This window comes from Sus scrofa, chromosome 6 (assembly GCF_000003025.6).
Source record: "Sus scrofa isolate TJ Tabasco breed Duroc chromosome 6, Sscrofa11.1, whole genome shotgun sequence".
Lineage (NCBI taxonomy): Eukaryota > Metazoa > Chordata > Mammalia > Artiodactyla > Suidae > Sus > Sus scrofa.
Window position 1 is genome coordinate 75,931,509 of NC_010448.4, and position 16,675 is coordinate 75,948,183.

The 16,675-nt window shown below is 48.0% G+C and overlaps 1 protein-coding gene across 2 annotated transcripts in view; it reads left to right on the plus strand.

Annotated features, from left to right (window-relative positions):
- PADI4 (peptidyl arginine deiminase 4) overlaps positions 4,401-16,675 on the plus strand; it is a 30,367-nt gene continuing 18,092 nt past the window's right edge. For both annotated transcript variants that reach the window (XM_003127648.3, XM_021095428.1), the window contains exons 1-3: positions 4,401-4,511; positions 13,142-13,322; positions 15,932-15,998. In XM_003127648.3, the coding sequence (XP_003127696.1) occupies positions 4,420-4,511; positions 13,142-13,322; positions 15,932-15,998 (340 nt within the window). In that variant the 5' untranslated portion in view covers positions 4,401-4,419. The remainder of the gene's footprint in view (positions 4,512-13,141; positions 13,323-15,931; positions 15,999-16,675) is intronic.

Genomic DNA, 16,675 nt, shown 5'->3' on the forward strand with positions numbered 1-16,675 from the left:
CTCATCGCTGCCACCAAGGAGCCTTTTGACCTTGCTCTGCATGCCAGATCCAGTGTGAGTCTGCAAAAAGGCTTTGCTTGCAAAGCATGGCTCCTTCCCCTGTGCGTGCGTGCGTGTGTGTGCGTGTGTGTGTGGTTTTTCATTGCCCCTATGAAATATCAGCTAACAATGATGTGCCCTCTTTGCTGCTTCTCCTCCTGCGGGTCTCTCCTTCTTCGTCTCTGGTGGAGGGTTCTGGGCCTTCATCCTTGACATTTTGCCTTTTCCATCCATGCTCATTCCCAGGGAAGTGCTAGGTGTTAACATCTCACTGATACATCATTTCTAGACTGGTCCTCGCTCTTAAATCACATGTCCAACCCCGCTTTGGGGCATTTCCACATGGACTCAGACACCTCACACTTGGCACAGCCAGGACCGAACTTCCCACCTCCCCGCTGCCCAAAGCCTTCCCTTCCCCCATCCTCCCCTTCCCAGGACTCAGGCCCCAAACCTTGGACCCATCTCTGAGTCTTCTCTTTCCCTTACACCCCCACACCTGGTCCAGCTGCAAATCCTATTGACTCTATCATCACAACATGTCCAAAATCTGACCTCATCGCGCCTCCTCTACTGCCAGCTCCCCGGCCTGAGCCCCAATCATCGCTCACCTGCTGGGCTGCAACAGGCTCCTCACTGGCCCGTCTGCGTCCCCCCTTGTCCCGTACAGTAGATTCTCACACAGCAGCCAGAGTGACCTGCTAAACCAGTCAGATCACAGTCCACCTCTGCTCAAACCACCTCCACGTCTCCCCATGTCATGCAGAGTAGATGCCAAAGTCCTCACAGTGCCTGAAACTCCTGTGTGATCTGTCCCCTCCCCCGTTTCTCTGAGCTACTGCTGCTCTCTGCTCCCTCCCTGAACTCTAGCTGCGCTGGTCTCTTTGCTCTTTCCTGAACCCGCCAGCCAACTCGGGCCCTGCCTCAGGGCCTTTGCACTAGCCGCACTGGCTCTTCCCTCGGCTGGAACGTTCTCCCACCAAATATCCACATTGTCACCTCCCTCGAGTTTTGTCACCTTCTTTGACTGCCCTAATTAGAACTGCAATCCACCCCTTGCCCTGGATTCTTGATGGCCCTTACCCTAATCTATAGTTTCATTGTCCCATAATGCTAAGATGCTGTTTAATTCATTATCATATTTATTGCTCATTGGCTGTCTCTTTCTATTTAAAAAAAAATGCTCCATGAAGACAAGATTTTTGTCGACTTGGTATCCTCAGTGCCCAGAACAGTGCCTGGCAAACAGTAGGCCATCAAAAAATATTTGTTGAATTAACAAAACTGCTTTTGGCTTGCCCTCCTTGTGGTTTCTTCCCAGCAAATTTTATCCCCAAATTGCTGAAGAAGAAAAGGAGAAAAAAAGAAAACTACTCACAGAAACCTAAGACTTGGGGTAGAGCTCAGCCCTTCCCCTGACTTGCTGTGTGACTGTGGTCATGTCACACCCCCTCTCTGTGCCTCAGTGTCCCAGGCACAGAACGAAGACTGGATTTGGCTCTCTTTGAGGGCCCTTGAAACTCTGGCAATTGACAGCTCCCTCCTCCAGCTTCCACAAGAAGCTCAAACTAGTCCTAATCATGTGACCAGCCAGACAAATTGGGTTTATCAAGACCCACGGGGCACTATTTACAACAGCCAAGACATGGAAGCAACTGAAATGTCCATCAACAGAGAATTGAATAAAGAAGATGTGATAGGAGGAGTTCCTGTCATGGCACAGTGGATAATGAATCCGACTAGGAACCATGAGGTTGCAGGTTCGATCCCTGGCCTTGCTCAGTGGGTGAAGGATCCGGCATTGCCATGAGCTGTGGTGTAGGTTGCAGACATGGCTCGGATCCCGCGTTGCTGTGGCTCTGGTGTAGGCTGGCGACTACAGCTCTGATTCGACCCCTAGCCTGGGAACCTCCATATGCCGCCAACTTCTAGGGAAGCGGCCCTAGAAAATGCAAAAAAAAAAAAAAAAAGAAAAGAAAAAAAAAAAGAAGATGTGGTATACGCATGCAATAGAACATTACTCAGCCATAAAAAAGCATGAAATAATGCCATTCACATCAACATGGATGAACGTAGAAATTATTTAGTGGAATAAGTGAGACAAAGACAAATTTCATGAGATCACTAACATGTGGAATCTAATAGAAATGATATAATAGAACTTGCAAAACAGAAACACACGCAAAGATTTTGAAACCAAATTTATGTTCGCCAAAGGGGAGATGTGGGCGGGAGGGGTATATTACGGGGTTGGGATTGAGATAGACATGCTAATATCTATGGAATAGACGGGTACTGTAGAGCCCGGGGAAATTTACTCAGTACTGTGTGGTAGCTTGTTTTGAGAAAAAAAAATATGGAAAGGAATGGATATATGCGTGTGTGTAGCGGATTTACTTTGCTATACTCCTGAGATTAGCACAATTTTGTGAGTCAACAGTATTCCAATAAAATTATTTTAAAATGCTTACCAAAAAACTGCTACTATGTACACGTAGTCGTGTTACAGCCACAGAGCATCATGTCAGGCACAGAAATGGGCTTTGAACCAGAGAAGGTGGTTTGGAACCCAGATCCCTACTTTATGGGTCCTGTGTCCTTGGGAATATCATTTAGCTTTTCTGAGCCTCAGTGGCCTCGTCTGTAATGTGGGCATGGTGACAGGACCCACTTCATGGTGACGGTGTGAAGCAGGCTTGGAACTCAGACCTGCCTAATCCCACAGCCCAGCTCTTTTTTTTTTTTTTTTTTTTTTTTTTTTTTTTTTTTTTGTCTTTTTGTCTTTTTAGGGCTGCCCATAGCATATAGAGGTTCCCAGCCTAGGGGTCCCGTCAGAGCTACAGCTGCCAGCCTACGCCAGAGCCACAGCGATGTCAAATCCAAGCCATGTCTGCGACCTACCCCACAGCTCACGGCAACACCAGATCCTTAACCCACTGAGTGAGGCCAGGGATCGAACCCACAACCTCATGTTCCTGGTCGGATTCGTTTCAGCTGCGCCACGATGAGAACTCCATTTTTTTTTCCCAGCTCTTAATTTATGGGGCAAATTATTTATTTCAAAGCCAGAGAAAACAGGAGTTAAGAACCTGATCAGTATCCATGAGGATATGGGTTCAATCCTTGGCCTTGGTCAGTGGGCTAAGGATCCGGCATTGCCATGAGCTGTGGCACGTCACAGATGTGGCTCGGATCTGGCGTTGCTATAATGTGGTGTAGGCCGGCAGCTGCAGCTTGGATTCGACCCCTAGCCTGGGAGCTTCCTTTCATATGCCACAGGTGTGGCCCTAAAAAGGAAAAAAAAAGCTAGAGAAAATAAAAACACACGTGTGCTATCTCCAACCCCCAAGATGCACTCTGCTCACTCCAGATCCCCGTGCGTGCCTCCTCGGAGTGGTCCCCCTGGACCTGCCCCTCCGTCCCCTCCCCCATCACCCCAGGAGCAGCCAGGGCTGCTCTGTGGCCAAGCGAGTGTCTATCCCCATGTATTCTGTGAACAGTGGCTTCCAGCTCTGCCACATACGAGCTATGGCACCTTGGGCACGTCACCCTTCTTCTCTGTGCCTCTGTTTTCCCTTCTATAAAATGGGTAGTAATAACGAGCCCATATAGACCTTGTATTGCAGTAAGAAGCAGATGTGTTAAGCTCTGAAAAGCTCGTGTTACGTGGTCGGGCAGCTGATGAGGTTCATACCCTGGATGCCTTTGGTTCAAATCCTGGCTCTGCCACTCTCTGTGACCTCACTGCGCCTCCAATTCCTCCTCTGGAAAATGGGGATAATAGTGGTGCCAACCTTCGAGAGCTGCTATGAGAATGAAATGAGCGAATTACAAGAGTACCTACCCTGCAGGTTTGCCTGAGTGAGGTATTCCACACGAGGGCCAGAGAAGGTCGCCAGGCGCACAGAAAATACCGAAGGAGGTGCGGTCATGGGGAAGTCCCCATGGAGGCTTGTCCCAAGCCAGGTTAGTCTTTGCATGTGTGGCCTGGGCTGTAGCCTCGTGCCTGAAACCCGCAGCCTCCCCGCGTTTCTCGCTTTCTCCCATCTGGCACCCCTGTTTGGCACAGGGAGGCCAGGTGTTTACAGCCTCAGGTAGGGATGGGACGGTGGGCACGTGGCCTCAGACCTGCACCCCCACCCCCAGGGCTTCCTGAACTGTCTACCATGTTTTCTGGCTTCAACACCAAACAGGGTCCCGGTCTGGGGGGCAGCTTCAGGGCAGAAGAGGCGCTGAGAAGGGAAGCCGGGGGCCTGAGTGGGGAGGGGCTGAGCCGCTGGGCCACAAACCACAGGTGCTGATTCACAGCCTCCTGGGCCGGGCGCTATAAAGGAATGAGCCCCAGGGCCTCCTGCAGCCGGAGGACGAGCTGGCCAGACGATGGCCCAAGGGCCTGTGATCCATGTGGCCCCAGAGAAGCCCACCTATGCCGTGTGCGTGCTGGGCACCGAGACTCAGCTGGATGTCTACGGGTGAGCGGGGCCCTTTTGGGGTGGCGGGGGGGGGCAGGTCTAGTGCTGCTGGATGAGCAGGTTCTGCTGACACAAGATGTGTGTTAGGCTCGGGCTTCAGGCTCCAGCCTTGGTAGCCAGAGCCAGGGGCAGGGAGAAGCTGGAGAGCTGAGACCGGAGTGATCCTGGGATGTGCCTGGACTCAGGGCAGTGGGTTCATTGCCACCTACAAGTGGGGCTTCCCCAGGGCCTCAGCACGAAGAAGTGATTATAGGGCAAGCAGGACCATCTCCTTTCACCATTGAGGCAGTGGAAGCTCAGAGAGGATCTGTGACTCCCCTAAGGTCTCTGGAAGCAAGGCTGGACCTGGGCTTCCTGCCCCAGACCTGACTCTCCCTGCAGTGTGCTGCCCCGCATCTCTCAGCCAAGCCTCCTTCCATGTGTGTGTAATAGCGTGGGTGTGATGAGACAGGCTCGGGCACGGAGAGGCCGGGGTGGAGACCTGGCCCTGCTGTTGGCTAGCTGGGCTCCCTTGGACAACCGAACTTCAGTTTCCCCATCTGTGAAATGGGGACGATACCCCCTTCATAGAGTCCTTGTAAGGGATTAAATGTGAAAAACACGAAAATGTTCAGTCCTTAATGCAGGGCTGGGCCTATCCCTGGTAGTTGTTCGTTTGTTCATTCATTCATTCATTCAACAAATACCATTGAATATCTATTATGCGCCACACCCCGTGCCAGGCTCTGGTTAAACAAGATGGTCTAGGCACGCTCTTGTGCGTGTGCCCGGCTGTGGTCACTGTTGTCAGCGATAGCAGCAGCGGCCTCTGGCTTCCTCCATCCTGGGCTCAACGTCTGTGCTCCTAGAACAGCACCCACAGGAGTGTCTGGGACGTCTCCTTTAAAGTGTCCCTTGCTGCCTGAACCTGGGCAGCAGGAGAACAGCAGTAAATGCCTGGTGGCCTCCCAGGGACGTGGAGGGAGGCAGGAGACCGAGAGGCTGATGGGTAAAGGAAAAGGGGGCTGGCTGTCATTGGAGGCCACCCGACTCCTGGGAGAGAGGGCTCCCCTGTCAGTGAGAATTGAACCCTGTCATTCCAGCCCCTGATGGTTCATATGATATCGGCTGATATTTACATCACACTTTGTACACACAACACATTCAACACAATGAGGCAGGCAACGCAGTTATTCCCATTTTACAGAAGGGGAAGCTGAAGCTCTGAGAGGTTGAGCAACCTACCTGAAACCACAGAGCTAGAAAGTAACGGAGTCAGGGTTCAAAACCAGGCAGCTTGACCAGGAGATCTTCCTCTGCCCCCCACTCGGTCCCTGGACCAGCCCTTCCTGTCACTTCTTTCCTGCCCTTCACGGCAGCCCCCAGCCAGCACCTGTGTCCTGGGCAGTCACCACCCTCCCTGTGGCTGAATTCCCTTCCAAAAACAGTGATGGGGTTGGCACAGTCCCCAGCACTACCTCCTTGACCCCCCCTCCCAGCACAAGCTCACCATCCTGAGCCTCAGTTTCCCCATCTGCAGAGAGGATGGCTGGAAGGCCCCAGCAAGTGACAGACCCCCCCGGTCTGGTCCACACCTTTCTCCCTGTTCCTGGCAAGGAAGCCACACCGGGCAGAGCGAGCGGAGGAGAACAGCCCCTCGGGCCAGGGCTGCCTTCCGCTTCCTCCCCCGTTGTCTCTACCCCCCAGGTTTCTGTCTCCTCGTTGTCCTTTGAGCCCCTTGTTCATTTGCCTGTTGTAGCTGACACACAGCGTGTCCCTGTCCTGTCCCTCTCCTGCTGCCGCAGCACCTGGGCAGCCAGGGAGGCCCGATGTCCCCCCTGGACTTTGGGAGCATAAAGGCAAACAGCCACGGATGGAGCAGAGAAGGAACCTCCGGGCTTCGGCAGTGAGTCCAGGGCCCCAGGGCCTTTGGGAAGTTCTGGTTTGGCCAGGGAGTGTGTCATCAACCGAGGCGCTTGAGCAGAGGGGCACGGGTTTTGCTGCGCCATCCCTCTGGCCTGAACTCTCCTCCAGCACAGGCGGTGCCTCCCTTAGTGTGACTGTTATTATGATGTCCTGTCATTTCTGATATCATCATCCAGCCACCAAAGAGGAGCAGGGAACCATCCTCCAGACTTCACGGCAACCTAGAGAGCATGTCAAAAACTGATCCGGTATGCGTTCTCTATCGCTGGGTAACAAATCGCCCCAAACCATCATGACTCAAAGCAGCATCACAGTTTCTGTGGGTCGGTGTAACCTGGCTGGTCCCTCTGCCTCAAGGCTTAAAGGCTGCCGTGGAGGTGTCAGCAGAGGGACTTCCCGTTGTGGCGCGGTGGAAACGAATCCAACTGGTATCCATGAGGATGCGGGTTCCATCCCTGGCCATGCTCAGTGGGTCGGGGGCCTGGCATGGCCATGAGCTCTGGTGTAGGTCGCAGAATTGGTTCAGATCCCGAGCTGCTGTGGCTGTGGCGTAGGCCAGCTGTTTCAGCTCCAATTCTCATGGAACAGAGAGGGAACCTTGTCCTCTCTTGTGATGTCGCTTGTCTGGGGCTCAAGTTCTTGGTACTGCCTCTGCAGAGGTTATTGAAATCACAAGATTCAGCTCATATGGGAACTTCCATATGCTTCGGATGTGACCCTAAAAAAAAAAAGGCAAAAAAAAAAAAAAAGTGTCAGCAAAGCTAAAGTTGTGTTGAGGCTTGACTAGGTCAGTCCTGCTTCCAAGCTCACTCACGTGGCCGTTGGTGGGAGTCCACTCCTGGTGGGCTCAATCCCCAGCCCAGTTCAGTGGGTTAAAAGGTTCCAGCATTGCCACATCTGTAGGTCAAAAGCTGCAGCTCAAATTCAATCCCTGGCCCAGGAACTTCTGTATGCCACAGGTGCATCATAAAATCAAAAACAAAAACAAAAAGTATTTTTTTTTCAAAAGGTGTTTCTCTTTCTGTAACATTTTTAAGGCTATTAATTAGCATAAACTTTTAATACATCGTTCTTTTATCAGCAGACAAGGGCCTTTCATAGATATTCCCTAAATAGTCTTGTGATATTCAAGGTGGGTTTTTTATGTAAATTTTATTGGAACTCAAGTGGCTTAAAGACTTACAAGACATGACACCATAAAACACCTAGAAGAGAACACAGGCAAAACATTCTCTGACATGAGCCATACAAATGTTTTCTTAGGTCAGTCTCCCAAGGCAATAGAAATAAAAACAAAAAAATAAATTTTGTTGGGGGAGTTCCTGTTGTGGCTCGGCTATAGTGAACCTGACTAGTATCTGTGAGGACTTGGGTTTGATCCCTGGCCCTGCTCAGTGGGTTAAAGATCCAGCATTGCCGTGAACTGTGGTGTAGGTCACAGACGTGACTCAGATCTGGTGTTGCTGTGGCTGCGATGTAGGCTGGTGGCTGCAGCTCTGATTTGACCCCTAGCCTGGAAAATTCCATGTGCTGCAGGTGAGGCCCTAAATAAATAAATAAATTTATTTTGTCGGTGTATAGGTGACTCACAATGTTGCCTTAGTTTCAGGTGCATGGCAGTTAATCAGCTGTACATATACATATGTTTTGGTAACAAGGTAATAGCCTTGTTACCAATCAATTTTGTATATGATACTGTGTAATTGCCAATCCCAACCTCCCAACCCATCCTGCCCCGCCTCATTTCCCCTTTGGTAACCATAAATTTGGTTTTGAAATCTTTGAGTCTGTTTCTGTTTTGTGAGTAAGGTCTTTTGTATCATTTTTACCAGATGCCACATATTAGTGATCTCATATGATATTTATCTTTCTCTGTCTGACTTAACTTCACTTAGTATGATAATCTCTAAGTTTATCCACGTTGCTGAACATGGCATTATTTCATTCCTTTTTTATGCCTGAGTAATATTTCATTGTATATGTGTACCACATCTTTATCCAGTCCTCTGTTGAAGGACATTTAGGTTGTTTCCATGTCTTGGCTATTGTACGTAGTGCTACAATGAACACTGGAGTGCATATATCTTTCGGAATTATAGTTTCTCCAGGAATATATATGCCAGGATTGCTGGATCATTTGGTAGTCCTATATTTAGTTTTAAGGTACTTCCACACTGCTCTCCATAGTGGTTGCACCAACATAGTCCCACAAACAGCATAAGCATGTTTCCTTTTCTCCACACCCTCTCCAGCATTTATTGTTTGTAGACTGATGATGGCCATTCGGATTGGCGTGAAATGCTATCTCATTGTACTTTTGATTTGCATTTCTCTAATAATTAGTGACGTTGAGTATTTTTTTTCATTTTTTTTTCCATCTGTATGTCTTCTTTGGAGAAATGTCTATTTAGATCTTCTGACCATTTTTTAATTAGGTTTTTTTTAATATATAAAGTTGTATGAGATATTTGTATATTTTGGAGATTAATCCCTTGTCAGTCATTTTATTTGCAAAGAGTTTCTCCCATTCTGTGGATTGTCTTTTCAGTTTTTTAATGGTTTCCTTTGCTGTGCAAAAGCTTTTAAATTTCACTAGGTCCCCTTTGGTTATTTTTGTTTTTATTTTCATGACTCTGGGAGGTGGATCCAAAAAGATATGCCATGATTTAGGTCAAAGAGGGTTCTGCCTATATTTTTCTCTGAGTTTTATAATATCTGGCCTCGCCCTTAGGTCTTTAATCCATTTTGGGTTTATTTTTGTGTATGGTGTTAGGTTTCTAATTTCATTCTTTTACATGCAGCTGTTCAGTTTTCCCAGCACCACCTATTGAAGAGACTGTCTTTTCTCCATGGTATATTCTTATGTCCTTTGTTATTTCTGAGCTTTCTGTCCTGTTCCATTGATCTATATTTCTGTTTTTGTGCCAGTACCATACTGTTTTGATGACTGTAGCTTTGTAGCAAAGTCTCACATCGGGGAATCTGATTCCTCCAGGTTCATTTTTCTTTCTCAAGATTGCTTTGGCATTGAAAGGAAAGAAAGAATGGCATTTGCAGCAACATGAATGGACCCAGAAGTTATCTTGCTAAGTGATATCAGTCAGACAGTGAGACATCAACATCAAATGCTATCACTTACATGCGGAATTTTTTTTTTTTTTTTTTTTTGGCTTTTCTGCCATTTCTTGGGCTGCTCCTGAGGCATATGGAGGTTCCAGGCTAGGGGTCGAATTGGAGCTGTAGCTGCTGGCCTACCCCAGAGCCACAGCAACTCAGGATCTGAGCTGCGTCTGCAACCTACACCACAGCTCACAGCAACGCTGGATCGTTAACCCACTGAGCAAGGCCAGGAATCAAACCCTCAACCTCATGGCTCCTAGTTGATTCGTTAACCACTGTGCCACGATGGGAACTCCACATGTGGAATTTTAAAAAAGACACAATGAAGGTCTTCGCAGAACAGGCACTGACTCACAGACTTTGAAAAATCTATGGTTTCCAAATGAGATAGGTTGGGGGTGGGGGGATGCACTGGGGAGTTGGGTTGGAAATGCTATAAAATTTGGTTGTGATGATTGTTGTACAACTATAAATGCAATTGAGTAATAAAAATGCTCTATATAAAAAAATTGCTTTTGCAAAGAAAAAAAAATGTGTTCTTGCTGTGGCACAGTGTGTTAAGAATCTGGCTTTGTCTCTGAGGTGCTCCACCTCCCTAATAAGGAAGGACACGAAAATAACAAAGCCTTGAGGCAGAGTTTTATACCAATTTGATTGGTGCAAAACAACACTCTACACCACATGGTTCAAAGGAAACTCTAACACATCACTCATGTGGGTGGGAAGTTAAGCACTTTGTAAAATAACTTTGTGTTATAAAGTCAAACATCAGTCCACCCCAAACTCAGCAATTCCACTCTTAGAAAATGTTTTGCATGTGTACTCCAGGAGACACATGCAAGAATGTCCAGGGCAGCCCTTTCTGTGACAGTGAAAAGATAAGCCACAAACTAGGAGAAGACATTTGCAAAAAGTATATCTGATAAAGGGCTGTTATCCAAAATATACAAAGCGGAGTTCCCACCACAGTGCAATGGGTTAAGAATCCCATTGCCATGGCTCAGGTTGCTGTGGAGGTGCTGGTTCAATCCCCAGCCTGGCACAGTGAGTTAAAGATTCAGCATTGCTGCAGCATAGGTTGGAGCTGTGGCTTGGATTCAATTCCTGGCCTAGTAACTCCATATGCTGCGGTTACTATGTTTTATGGGTGTGGCCATAAAATAAACCCACAAAATACACAAAGAATTCCTAGCCTGCTGAGCCATACAAGAACTCTTGCTCTTCTTTTTTAATCTCACAATTTTGACATTTTTTACAAACTTTTAAAATGCAGGGAGTTCTCTTGTGGCACAGTGGGTTAAGGAGCCAGCCTTGTTGCTGCAGTGGCTTGGGCTGCTGCCATGGTGCAGGTTTGATTCCTGGCCCAGGAACTTCTACATTGCCACAGGCACGGCCAAAAATTGTTTTAAAACCTACAAATTAAAATAAAAATGTTTTAAAATACATTTTTTTTTTTAGATTTACCAAAATATTTGCCACCTTATTTGCTCATCATTCTTTCTGGCATCCAGCTGCTTCTGACATCAGATAGCTTCTTCTTAAAGTTTGTCTTTAGAAATTGCTTTGGTGGAGTTCCCGTCATGGCTCAGTGGTTAACAAATCCGATTAGGAACGATGAGGTTGTGGGTTTGACCCCTGGCCTTGCTCAGTGGGTTAAGGATCCGGCATTGCCATGAGCTGTGGTGCAGGTTGCAGACGCAGCTCGGATCCCACGTTGCTGTGTCTGTGGTGTAGGCCGGTGGCTATAGGTCTGAATGGACCCCTAGCCTGGGAACCTCCATATACCATGGGAGTGACCCTAGAAAAGGCAAAAAGATAAAAAAAAAAAAAAAAAGAAAGAAAGAAAGAAAAAAGAAATTACTTTGGTAAGTGTGCTGGTTTTAAAATATCAGTTTTGGCATTCCCATCATGGCTCAGAGGGTTAGGGACTTGATATTGTCTCTATAAGGATTCAGATTCTATCCCTGGTCTTTCTCAGTGGGTTAAGGATCCAGTGTTGCCACAAGTTGCAGCATAGGTCACAGATATGGCTTGGATCCGGTGTTGCCACAAGTTGCAGCATAGGTCACAGATATGGCTTGGATCCGGTGTTGCCACGGCTATGGCATAGGCTGGCAGCTGCAGCTCTGATTCAACCCCTGGCCTGGGAATTTCCATATGCTGAAGGTGTGACCATTAAAAAAAAAAATCAATTTTCCTTCATCTGAAGATGCTTGTAGTAAAATATAAATTTTAAGTGCACAATCTAATAGTTATTTTTTCAAAATACTTTGAAGATATCATTCTACTGTCTTCTGGATTTCATTATTGCCATTGTGATGTCTGCTTTCAATCTAGTATTTATTCCTTTAGAGGTGATCTGACTTTTCTTCTTTCTGGATACCTTCAGGATTTACTTGTCTTTTGTATTTTTTTTTTTTTTTGATGAGAACTCTTAGGATTTATTCTCTTAACAACTTTCATATTTAGCTTACAGCGGCATTGATTATTTCTATCATGTATATTATGTCCCTGGCATTGTCTTTTGTATTCTTAACCACTGTGCGTGCGCGCGCGCGCGCGCGCGTGTGTGTGTGTGTGTGTGTGTGTGTGTGTACACAGAGAAGGGAATTCTTGGCAATTTCCCTTACATTTCATATCTCAGCAACACTTTTAAAAATATATTCTATCTATTGGAGTACCCATCGTGGCTCAGTGGTTAACGAATCTGACTAGGAACCATGAGGTTGAGGGTTCAATCCCTGACCTCGCTCAGTGGGTTGAGGACCTGGCGTTGCCATGAGCTGTGGTGTAGGTCACAGACGCGGCTCAGATCCCCCATTGCTGTGGCTCTGGCGTAGGCTGGTGGCTACGCTCTGATTCGACCCCTAGCCTGGGAACCTCCATATGCTGCGGGAGTGGCCCAAGAAATGGCAAAAAGACAAATAAATAAATATATATATATATATATATATATATATTCTATCTATGATCCAGTTTTTTTTTTTTCTTGTATTTTTAGGGCTGCAGCCTCAGCATATGATGGTTCCCAGGCTAGGGGTTGAATTAGAGTTGCAGCTGCCAACCTGCACAATGTGGGATCTGTGCTGGTCTTTGACCTACACCAAGGCTGTGGCAATGCTGAATCTTTAACCCACTGAGCGAGGCCAGGGATCGAACCCACGTCCTCATGAATACTCGGGTTCATTATCCCTGAGCCACAGTGGAAACTTCGATCCAGGGGAAGGTCCTTCATGAAGAGGAATGGCTTGCCACAACTCCAGAAACAGAAGTTTGCGTGATTCTTCATCTCTGTACAACCCTGTGTGTGTGCATTTGTGTCATGTTGACCTCTGGGTGTGCGTGTCACTCTATGCCTGCCTCTGTGTGTGTGTGCCTTTGGCGTGTCTTTTCCTAGCTCACGTCTAAGCCCTCCAGGTCAGGGGATTTTCTCTGTTTCTCGCCTCCTCCTGACCACCCACCAGTACTTCCTCCCACGGTCAGGGTCAGTCTGGCTGCCTTCTGGCGTCCCCCCTTGTTGGGAAAAGGGAGAACAGTAAGGAGAGCAGTGGTGGGCCAGGGCCTGCCTCATCATGTCTCTCTGTCCCCCTCTGTCTCTTCCACAGCTCTGCCCCCAATGGCTACACCTCCTTCAGCATCGATGCCTCCCCGGGGGTGGTCGTGGATGTTGCTCACAGCCCTCCTGCCAAAAAGAATCGCACAGGTCCCTCCAGGTGGCTCCTGGACCCTGGGCTGGAGGTGAGCCTGAGGATGAGAGCTGCCAGCAATAGCACAAGTGACCAGAAGGTGAGTGTGGCAGCCGTGGCTTGGGATGTGGAGGGGGCGGTCAGCAGGGGACATCAGATCAGCCGCTCAGTCTGTCCTGCATTGACCCCCCAGCCCTAGCAGGGCCTCCTTCTCTCTGGAAAAGCTCACGCTAGGTTGTTCTAGCCATAGGACAGAAAATATTAGGATGCCAGAGGATTATGGAAGCCAGCACTTCAATTAAATGTATTCATCCAGTAAATGCTTAATAATCAGCTCTTCCACATCAGGCACTGCCAGGCACTGGACATACAGAAATGTACAAGACGAGGTCACCACCCCTGTGGGATTTACAGCCTAGGGTAAAAGTATCAGATAATATAACCAATTAGCGATGGAGGTGACTGCCACGAAGGCCACAGCCAGGTGGCCCCAGGAAACTCTGGTCCTCGCCCATGTATTTTGCTTCTTGTGACTTCTGCAACAAGTTACCACAGTCGGTCTAAAACATGGCACAGGAGTTTCCATTGTGGCGCAGTGGAAATGAATCCAACTAGGAACCATGAGGTTGCAGGTTCGATCCCTGGCCTTGCTCAGTGGGTTAAGGATCCGGCATTGCCGTTAGCTCTGGTGTAGATCACAGACATGACTCAGATCCTGCATAGGCTGGCAGCTATAGTTCCAATTCGACCCCTAGCCTGGAAACCTCCGTACGCTGCGGGTGCGGCCCTAAAAAGACAATAAAATAAAATAAAATAAAATAAAATAAAATAAAATAAAACAAAACAAAAAAATGGCATAAATGAACCTATCTACAGAACAGAAACAGACTCACAGGCATAGAGACTTGTGGTTGCGGGTTGCAGGAGCAGGGCGGTAGACAGGGAGTCTGGGGTTAGTAGATGGAAACTATTCCATTAAGAATGGATCAGCGGAGTTCCTGTCGTGGCGCAGTGGTTAACGAATCCGACTAGGAACCATGAGGTTGAGGGTTCAGATCCCTGACCTTGCTCAGTGGGTTAAGGATCCGGCGTTGCCATGAGCTGTGGTGTGGGTTGCAGATGTGGCTCAGATCCCACATTGCTGTGGCTCTGGCGTAGGCTGGTGGCTACAGCTCCGATTACACCCCTAGCCTGGGAATCTCCATATGCCATGGGAGCAGCCCTAGAAAAGGCAAAAAGACAAAAAAAAAAAAAAAAAAAAGAAATACAGACCTGGGGATTAAAGGTGGTTGGGGAGGGTGCAATCAGGGAACGCTTCCTGGGAGAAGCAGCAAGCTGGAGGATAGTATGCATGACCTGCTTAAGCAAGGGAAAGAGGAGGGCCAGCTCTATAGAGAGGTTGTGGTCTGTTTAGGAAATCCAGATAAAAGTGAGGGACGCGTGTGCTGTAGGGAAAGAAAGGAAAATGGAGAGAAGTCGGGGAGAGGGTGCCAGTGTTAGAGGGCTTGGCATCAGGAACTCTTCTCTTAGGGCGACAGGAAGCCAGTGAAAACCTTTCAGCCGGGAGTATCACCACCACCTCTCTGTGTTAGAAAGATCCACGGCTGCAGTGCCTCTAGGCAGTAGACGGGGGTAGGGCGCCCAGCCAGCCAGGAGGCTGATGCCACGATCCAGACACCGGTGATGGTGGCTGTGACACTTCCCTGGATCCCTGCCGTGTGTACAGGACAGGGCCAAACACCTCAGCGCATCCCCTTCGAGTGCCTCTCCTGCTGGTGTCAGCTCTTCGTTTTGCCCTGGGGGCCTCCCCTTCACCATCTTGCTTAGAAGTGTGGCTCCTGGTTCTCTGGCCGGCTGGGCTAACCGGATGCCTTCTTCCTGGATGGTGAACGCTGGGCAGTCAGGTTGGTGTTTCTTTCTTTTTTTTTTTTTTTTTTTTTTTTTTTTTTTTTGCTTTTTAGGGCCGCACCTGCAACATATGGAAGTTCCCAGGCTAGAGATAGAGTTGCAGCTGCAGCTGCTGGCCTATGCCACAGCCACAGGAACATGGGATCTGAGCCGTGTCTGTGACCTACACCACAGCTCACGGCAACGCCAGATACTTCACCCACTGAGTGAAGCCAGAGATCAAACCTGCATCCTCATAGATACTCGTCGGGTTGTTACCACTAAGCCACAACGGGAACTCCTGGGTTGGTGTTTCTTAATCTCAAGAGCACCTGCCCTGCAGAGACCAGCATCACCCAAAGCTCTCACTCTCCAGACCCTCGAAGGTCCCAGGCTCCAGCCTTTCTGGGGGTGGGGGGTGGGGGGGGTTCTTCAGGTCTCTTCCCACCCTCTGTTTGCCAGCCAGGTTCTGCGACTTATAATCAACACTCCCCTTGAATGCCTCTTCCCCCGCATCTCCAGGAGAGCAGCTGCACGCCTGCTCCCTTTCCAAGATCTACCTCAAAGGGTACCTCCCTGACACAACGCAAGCAGAGTAAGCCCCTGCATCCTTCGGCTCCCACGGGACCATCTTCTCTGCATCACAGTCACTCGAGTGTTTTGCTACCCCTCCACTCTGACCAACTGTGATGTTCCTAACAGGCGGGGAGCCCCAGCCATGTCTCCTCAGCATCCCCCTCTGAGCTGGCACATAGCAGACCAGTTAGTGTTTGTTGAATGACTAAGAGAAATCATCGTTTGTGGTTTGCTTTTGTCCTGTAGGTTCAGATTTCATACTATGGACCTGAGACCGCCCCAGTCCAAGCCCTGCTCTACATCACTGGGGTTGGTAAGTGATGCCCAGGATCTTGGGGCACTGCCCCCACCACCTCCACAGACACATCCCCAGAAGGCATCTTTCCAGAGAAATGACACCATGAAGCTTACTTTAGACCCGGCAGAGAAAAGGAGTATTTCTAACCAGTCATTCCTCAGTCCATGAGTCACACATACAACTGGGGAGCAGAGGGCATTTGCAGGAAGCTTCAATTATTTCTCAATATTTTATTTCTCAACTTAGGAAGTGGTACATGGATTTTCAATAAATGAGTCTCCATACCTTTTTGAAACCTCAAATATTTATGAGAACAAAATAGATGATAACACTGTCTTACACAATAATACAAACTGGTGTTCCCCCAATTTCATTATTTACATCCTATTTCATCATTTTTGCCATATCAATGATCTACTCATATGCGTATTTACTTAGTATTCTTCTTTAAAGTACATTTTTAACTTGATCCCATCTTGAACAATAACACCATGATATTATTATTACGTAAATGTTCATTAACTACATGAACAGCATGCGAAGACTTCATTAGTGAATTTCATTCACTTTTTTCACTGATCCATATGTTATTAATGCTAATAATAATAAAAATACAGCACTTGATCTATGCCAAGCACTGTGCCAAGAATTTACATTTAAACTTTACAACAACCCAATGACATGGGTACTAT